Here is a 9,087-nt window from a genome sequence, read left to right as displayed (position 1 = left end):
GAGGCACAAACGTATATGCAGTCGAGGTGCTCAGACGCGCATTGCCTGTGCCACGCCTTGCCGCTGCGCCTCCCCTGTCTCTCCCGCATATCGCGTCTACAGAGCTATTCCCAGTCACCACAAGTCCCAACCCCTCCCTCCTATTGCCCTAACTCAGAACTGGAGGCCTTCCAGTAACAACCACGTACTTTCTGCGATATGCCCATCCAACGCCTCGCACCAACATGCCCGTCTCCAAATCTTCTCCACTCCATTCGATGGAACGACGGGCTCCAGCAGATTCAAAGCCGTTGCACCGACAGGCGGACTCCATCACACAAATCCGCACGCACTTTCTTTCCCAGCAATCATTCGCTCGGACCACAGCTAGAAATGCCTGAACGCACTGGCAAACCTGCAAACAATCCAGCTCACTCAATCGCCATCATACCCTATACACCCTCCTCCCGACGACTCCCTCTATCACCGAACGCTCGATGCGAGTCAAGTCTCATCATCGTGTCTCACGCCGACCCACTGCACTCTGCCACGTTTCTTAATTCTCTGCACCTACTTCCTGCAAACCGGTTGTCCGAATTCACCGCGTCCCCCGCGTGCAGAGCATTCTCTACTCACCCTTACACACACCACTGCATTGGATCTGCTTCAAACCTACACAGTTAACACCTGTCCCACCCTGTATCCAACACGCATCCAATGTGCCGCTATTAGCCTTTTGCGTGAAGAGGCGGGGAATGCAGACGCATTCGAAGGAGAGGCACAAACGTATATGCAGTCGAGGTGCTCAGACGCGCATTGCCTGTGCCACGCCTTGCCGCTGCGCCTCCCCTGTCTCTCCCGCATATCGCGTCTACAGAGCTATTCCCAGTCACCACAAGTCCCAACCCCTCCCTCCTATTGCCCCAACTCAGAACTGGAGGCCCTCCAGTAACAACCACGTACTTTCTGCGATATGCCCATCCAACGCCTCGCACCAACATGCCCGTCTCCAAATCTTCTCCACTCCATTCGATGGAACGACGGGCTCCAGCAGATTCAAAGCCTTTGCACCGACAGGCGGACTCCATCACACAAATCCGCACGCACTCCCTTTCCAGCAAGCATTCGCTCGGACCACAGCTAGAAATGCCTGAACGCACTGGCAAACCTGCAAACAATCCAGCTCACTCAATCGCCCTCATAGCCTATACACCCTCCCCGCGACGACTGCTTCTAGCAGCGAACGCTCGATGCGAGTCAGGTCTCACCATTGTGTCTCACGCCGACCCAGTGCACACGGCCACATTTCTGGGTACTCGACGCCTACTTCCTGCAGCCCCGGTATTCAAATTCGCAACGGTCCATCCCGTGCACAACATTCTCTACTCACTCTTACACACACCACTGCATTGGATCTGCTTCAAACCTACACAGTTAACACGTTGTTTCCGGGACACACATATACGCATCCAATGTGGCAGCATCAGTCTTTTGCATGAGGAGGCGGGGAATGCAGACGCATTCTAAGGAGAGGCACAAACGTATATGCAGTCGAGGTGCTCAGACGCGCATTGCCTGTGCCACGCCTTGCCGCTGCGCCTCCCCTGTCTCTCCCGCATATCGCGTCTACAGAGCTATTCCCAGTCACCACAAGTCCCAACCCCTCCCTCCTATTGCCTCAACTCAGAACTGGAGGCCTTCCAGTAACAACCACGTACTTTCTGCGATATGCCCATCCAACGCCTCGCACCAACATGCCCGTCTCCAAATCTTCTCCACTCCATTCGATGGAACGACGGGCTCCAGCAGATTCAAAGCCTTTGCACCGACAGGCGGACTCCATCACACAAATCCGCACGCACTCCCTTTCCAGCAAGCATTCGCTCGGACCACAGCTAGAAATGCCTGAACGCACTGGCAAACCTGCAAACAATCCAGCTCACTCAATCGCCCTCATAGCCTATACACCCTCCCCGCGACGACTGCTTCTAGCAGCGAACGCTCGATGCGAGTCAGGTCTCACCATTGTGTCTCACGCCGACCCAGTGCACACGGCCACGTTTCTTGGTACTCGACGCCTACCTCCTGCAGCCCCGGTATTCAAATTCGCAACGGTCCATCCCGTGCACAACATTCTCTACTCACTCTTACACACACCACTGCATTGGATCTGCTTCAAACCTACACAGTTAACACGTTGTTTCCGGGACACACATATACGCATCCAATGTGGCAGCATCAGTCTTTTGCGTGAGGAGGCGGGGAATGCAGACGCATTCTAAAGAGCGGCACAAACGTATATGCAGTCGAGGTGCTCAGACGCGCATTGCCTGTGCCACGCCTTGCCGCTGCGCCTCCCCTGTCTCTCCCGCATATCGCGTCTACAGAGCTATTCCCAGTCACCACAAGTCCCAACCCCTCCCTCCTATTGCCCCAACTCAGAACTGGAGGCCCTCCAGTAACAACCACGTACTTTCTGCGATATGCCCATCCAACGCCTCGCACCAACATGCCCGTCTCCAAATCTTCTCCACTCCATTCGATGGAACGACGGGCTCCAGCAGATTCAAAGCCGTTGCACCGACAGGCGGACTCCATCACACAAATCCGCACGCACTTTCTTTCCCAGCAATCATTCGCTCGGACCACAGCTAGAAATGCCAGAACGCACTGGCAAACCTGCAAACAATCCAGCTCACTCAATCGCCATCATACCCTATACACCCTCCCCGCGACGACTGCTTCTAGCAGCGAACGCTCGATGCGAGTCAGGTCTCACCATTGTGTCTCACGCCGACCCAGTGCACACGGCCACGTTTCTGGGTACTCGACGCCTACTTCCTGCAGCCCCGGTATTCAAATTCGCAACGGTCCATCCCGTGCACAACATTCTCTACTCACTCTTACACACACCACTGCATTGGATCTGCTTCAAACCTACACAGTTAACACGTTGTTTCCGGGACACACACATGCGCATCCAATGTGGCAGCATCAGTCTTTTGTGTAAAGAGGCGGGGAATGCAGACGCATTCTAAAGAGAGGCACAAACGTATATGCAGTCGAGGTGCTCAGACGCGCATTGCCTGTGCCACGCCTTGCCGCTGCGCCTCCCCTGTCTCTCCCGCATATCGCGTCTACAGAGCTATTCCCAGTCACCACAAGTCCCAACCCCTCCCTCCTATTGCCCCAACTCAGAACTGGAGGCCCTCCAGTAACAACCACGTACTTTCTGCGATATGCCCATCCAACGCCTCGCACCAACATGCCCCACACCAATTGGTCGATGAAACGACGGGCTCCAGCAGATTCAAGGCGTTTGCACCGACAGGCAGCCTCCATCACACAAATCCGCACGCACTTTCTTTCACAGCAATTGTTCGTTCGGAGCACAGCTAGAAATGCCTGAACGCACTGGCAAACCTGCAAACAATCCAGCTCACTCAATCGCCCTCATACCCTATACACCCTCCTCCCGACGACTCCCTCTATCACCGAACGCTCGATGCGAGTCAAGTCTCATCATCGTGTCTCACGCCGGCCCAGTGCACACGGCCACGTTTCTGGGTACTCGACGCCTACCTCCTGCAGCCCCGGTGTCCAAACTCGCCACGGTCCATCCCGTACACAGCATTCTCAACTCACTCTTACACACACCACTGCATTGGATCTGCTTCAAACCTACACAGTTAACACGTTGTTTCCGGGACACACACATACGCATCCAATGTGGCAGCATCCGTCTTTTGAGTGAAGAGGCGGGGAATGCAGACGCATTCGAAGGAGAGGCACAAACGTATATGCAGTCGAGGTGCTCAGACGCGCATTGCCTGTGCCACGCCTTGCCGCTGCGCCTCCCCTGTCTCTCCCGCATATCGCGTCTACAGAGCTATTCCCAGTCACCACAAGTCCCAACCCCTCCCTCCTATTGCCCTAACTCAGAACTGGAGGCCTTCCAGTAACAACCACGTACTTTCTGCGATATGCCCATCCAACGCCTCGCACCAACATGCCCGTCTCCAAATCTTCTCCACTCCATTCGATGGAACGACGGGCTCCAGCAGATTCAAAGCCGTTGCACCGACAGGCGGACTCCATCACACAAATCCGCACCTTTCCAGCAATCATTCGCTCGGAGCACAGCTAGAAATGCCAGAACGCACTGGCAAACCTGCAAACAATCCAGCTCACTCAATCGCCCTCATACCCTATACACCCTCCTCCCGACGACTCCCTCTATCACCGAACGCTCGATGCGAGTCAAGTCTCATCATCGTGTCTCACGCCGGCCCAGTGCACACGGCCACGTTTCTGGGTACTCGACGCCTACCTCCTGCAGCCCCGGTGTCCAAACTCGCCACGGTCCATCCCGTACACAGCATTCTCAACTCACTCTTACACACACCACTGCATTGGATCTGCTTCAAACCTACACAGTTAACACCTGTCCCACCCTGTATCCAACACGCATCCAATGTGCCGCTATTAGCCTTCTGCGTGAAGAGGCGGGGAATGCAGACGCATTCGAAGGAGAGGCACAAACGTATATGCAGTCGAGGTGCTCAGACGCGCATTGCCTGTGCCACGCCTTGCCGCTGCGCCTCCCCTGTCTCTCCCGCATATCGCGTCTACAGAGCTATTCCCAGTCACCACAAGTCCCAACCCATCCCTCCTATTGCCCCAACTCAGAACTGGAGGCCTTCCAGTAACAACCACGTACTTTCTGCGATATGCCCATCCAACGCCTCGCACCAACATGCCCGTCTCCAAATCTTCTCCACTCCATTCGATGGAACGACGGGCTCCAGCAGATTCAAAGCCGTTGCACCGACAGGCGGACTCCATCACACAAATCCGCACGCACTTTCTTTCCCAGCAATCATTCGCTCGGAGCACAGCTAGAAATGCCAGAACGCACTGGCAAACCTGCAAACAATCCAGCTCACTCAATCGCCCTCATACCCTATACACCCTCCCCGCGACGACTGCTTCTAGCAGCGAACGCTCGATGCGAGTCAGGTCTCACCATTGTGTCTCACGCCGACCCAGTGCACACTGCCACGTTTCTTGGTACTCGACGCCTACTTCCTGCAGCCCCGGTATTCAAATTCGCAACGGTCCATCCCGTGCACAACATTCTCTACTCACTCTTACACACACCACTGCATTGGATCTGCTTCAAACCTACACAGTTAACACGTTGTTTCCGGGACACACACACACGCATCCAATGTGGCAGCATCAGTCTTCTGAGTGAAGAGGCGGGGAATGCAGACGCATTCTAAAGAGAGGCACAAACGTATATGCAGTCGAGGTGCTCAGACGCGCATTGCCTGTGCCACGCCTTGCCGCTGCGCCTCCCCTGTCTCTCCCGCATATCGCGTCTACAGAGCTATTCCCAGTCACCACAAGTCCCAACCCCTCCCTCCTATTGCCCCAACTCAGAACTGGAGGCCCTCCAGTAACAACCACGTACTTTCTGCGATATGCCCATCCAACGCCTCGCACCAACATGCCCGTCTCCAAATCTTCTCCACTCCATTCGATGGAACGACGGGCTCCAGCAGATTCAAAGCCGTTGCACCGACAGGCGGACTCCATCACACAAATCCGCACGCACTTTCTTTCCCAGCAATCATTCGCTCGGACCACAGCTAGAAATGCCTGAACGCACTGGCAAACCTGCAAACAATCCAGCTCACTCAATCGCCCTCATACCCTATACACCCTCCTCGCGACGACTGCTTCTAGCAGCGAACGCTCGATGCGAGTCAGGTCTCACCATTGTTTCTCACGCCGACCCAGTGCACACTGCCACGTTTCTTGGTACTCGACGCCTACTTCCTGCAGCCCCGGTATTCAAATTCGCAACGGTCCATCCCGTGCACAACATTCTCTACTCACTCTTACACACACCACTGCATTGGATCTGCTTCAAACCTACACAGTTAACACGTTGTTTCCGGGACACACACACACGCATTCAATGTGGCAGCATCAGTCTTTTGCGTGAGGAGGCGGGGAATGCAGACGCATTCTAAAGAGAGGCACAAACGTATATGCAGTCGAGGTGCTCAGACGCGCATTGCCTGTGCCACGCCTTGCCGCTGCGCCTCCCCTGTCTCTCCCGCATATCGCGTCTACAGAGCTATTCCCAGTCACCACAAGTCCCAACCCCTCCCTCCTATTGCCCCAACTCAGAACTGGAGGCCCTCCAGTAACAACCACGTACTTTCTGCGATATGCCCATCCAACGCCTCGCACCAACATGCCCGTCTCCAAATCTTCTCCACTCCATTCGATGGAACGACGGGCTCCAGCAGATTCAAAGCCTTTGCACCGACAGGCGGACTCCATCACACAAGTCCGCACGCACTCCCTTTCCAGCAAGCATTCCCTCGGACCACAGCTAGAAATGCCTGAACGCACTGGCAAACCTGCAAACAATCCAGCTCACTCAATCGCCCTCATAGCCTATACACCCTCCCCGCGACGACTGCTTCTAGCAGCGAACGCTCGATGCGAGTCAGGTCTCACCATTGTGTCTCACGCCGACCCAGTGCACACGGCCACATTTCTGGGTACTCGACGCCTACTTCCTGCAGCCCCGGTATTCAAATTCGCAACGGTCCATCCCGTGCACAACATTCTCTACTCACTCTTACACACACCACTGCATTGGATCTGCTTCAAACCTACACAGTTAACACGTTGTTTCCGGGACACACACATACGCATCCAATGTGGCAGCATCAGTCTTTTGCGTGAGGAGGCGGGGAATGCAGACGCATTCTAAAGAGAGGCACAAACGTATATGCAGTCGAGGTGCTCAGACGCGCATTGCCTGTGCCACGCCTTGCCGCTGCGCCTCCCCTGTCTCTCCCGCATATCGCGTCTACAGAGCTATTCCCAGTCACCACAAGTCCCAACCCCTCCCTCCTATTGCCCCAACTCAGAACTGGAGGCCCTCCAGTAACAACCACGTACTTTCTGCGATATGCCCATCCAACGCCTCGCACCAACATGCCCGTCTCCAAATCTTCTCCACTCCATTCGATGGAACGACGGGCTCCAGCAGATTCAAAGCCGTTGCACCGACAGGCGGACTCCATCACACAAATCCGCACGCACTTTCTTTCCAGCAAGCATTCGCTCGGAGCACAGCTAGAAATGCCTGAACGCACTGGCAAACCTGCAAACAATCCAGCTCAATCAATTGCCCTCATAGCCTATACACCCTCCTCGCGACGACTGCTTCTAGCAGCAAAAGTTCGACGCGACTAAGGACTCATCAGTGTGTCTCACGCCGACCCACTGCACTCTGCCACGTTTCTTAATTCTCTGCACCTACTTCCTGCAAACCGGTTGTCCGAATTCACCGCGTCCCCCGCGTGCAGAGCATTCATTGCTCACCCTTACACACACCACTGCATTGGATCTGCTTCGAAACAACCAACTGAACGGCTGTCCCACCCCGTATCCAACACGCATCCAATGTGCCGCTATTAGCCTTTTGCGTGAGGAGGCGGGGAATGCAGACGCATTCGAAGGAGAGGCACAAACGTATATGCAGTGGAGGTGCTCAGACGCACATTGCCTGTGCCACGCCTTGCCGCTGCGCCTCCCCTGTCTCTCCCGCATATCGCGTCTACAGAGCTATTCCCAGTCACCACAAGTCCCAACCCCTCCCTCCTATTGCCCCAACTCAGAACTGGAGGCCTTCCAGTAACAACCACGTACTTTCTGCGATATGCCCATCCAACGCCTCGCACCAACATGCCCGTCTCCAAATCTTCTCCACTCCATTCGATGGAACGACGGGCTCCAGCAGATTCAAAGCCGTTGCACCGACAGGCGGACTCCATCACACAAATCCGCACGCACTCCCTTTCCAGCAAGCATTCGCTCAGACCACAGGTACAAATGCCTGAACGCACTGGCAAACCTGCAAACAATCCAGCTCACTCAATCGCCATCATACCCTATACACCCTCCCCGCGACGACTGCTTCTAGCAGCGAACGCTCGATGCGAGTCAGGTCTCACCATTGTGTCTCACGCCGACCCAGTGCACACGGCCACGTTTCTTGGTACTCGACGCTTACCTCCTCCAGCCCCGGTATTCAAATTCGCAACGGTCCATCCCGTGCACAACATTCTCTACTCACTGTTCCCAACACCACTGCATTGGATCTGCTTCAAACCTACACAGTTAACACGTTGTTTCCGGGACACACACATACGCATCCAATGTGGCAGCATCAGTCTTTTGCGTGAGGAGGCGGGGAATGCAGACGCATTCTAAAGAGAGGCACAAACGTATATGCAGTCGAGGTGCTCAGACGCGCATTGCCTGTGCCACGCCTTGCCGCTGCGCCTCCCCTGTCTCTCCCGCATATCGCGTCTACAGAGCTATTCCCAGTCTCCACAAGTCCCAACCCCTCCCTCCTATTGCCCCAACTCAGAACTGGAGGCCTTCCAGTAACAACCACGTACTTTCTGCGATATGCCCATCCAACGCCTCGCACCAACATGCCCGTCTCCAAATCTTCTCCACTCCATTCGATGGAACGACGGGCTCCAGCAGATTCAAAGCCGTTGCACCGACAGGCGGACTCCATCACACAAATCCGCACGCACTTTCTTTCCCAGCAATCATTCGCTCGGACCACAGCTAGAAATGCCTGAACGCACTGGCAAACCTGCAAACAATCCAGCTCACTCAATCGCCCTCATACCCTATACACCCTCCTCGCGATGACGGCTTCTAGCAGCGAACGCTCGATGCGAGTCAGGTCTCACCATTGTTTCTCACGCCGACCCACTGCACTCTGCCACGTTTCTTAATTCTCTGCACCTACTTCCTGCAAACCGGTTGTCCGAATTCACCGCGTCCCCCGCGTGCAGAGCATTCGTTGCTCACCCTTACACACACCACTGCATTGGATCTGTTTCGAAACAACCAACTGAACGGCTGTCACAACCCGTATCCAACACGCATCCAATGTGCCGCTATTAGCCTTTTGCGTGAAGAGGCGGGGAATGCAGACGCATTCGAAGGAGAGGCACAAACGTATATGCAGTGGAGGTGCTCAGACGCGCAATGCCT

The 9,087-nt window shown here is 55.1% G+C and overlaps 1 protein-coding gene across 1 annotated transcript; it reads right to left on the bottom strand.

Moving 5' to 3' along the window:
• Positions 1 to 5,220: 5,220 nt before the first annotated feature.
• Positions 5,221 to 5,580, bottom strand: ETH_00000350 (uncharacterized protein; the record flags this gene model as incomplete). Its single annotated transcript, XM_013374404.1, has 1 exon — positions 5,221 to 5,580. The coding sequence occupies one exon, from the start codon at positions 5,578 to 5,580 to the stop codon at positions 5,221 to 5,223; it is 360 nt and encodes a 119-aa protein (XP_013229858.1).
• Between the last annotated feature and the right edge of the window lie 3,507 nt (positions 5,581 to 9,087).

This window comes from Eimeria tenella, genomic scaffold (genome assembly GCF_000499545.2).
Source record: "Eimeria tenella Houghton genomic scaffold, Eth_scaff20, whole genome shotgun sequence".
NCBI classification, from domain to species: Eukaryota; Apicomplexa; class Conoidasida; order Eucoccidiorida; family Eimeriidae; genus Eimeria; species Eimeria tenella.
The sequence above is the reverse complement of the archived record's forward strand: the minus strand, read 5'-3'. Positions and strand labels throughout refer to the sequence as shown.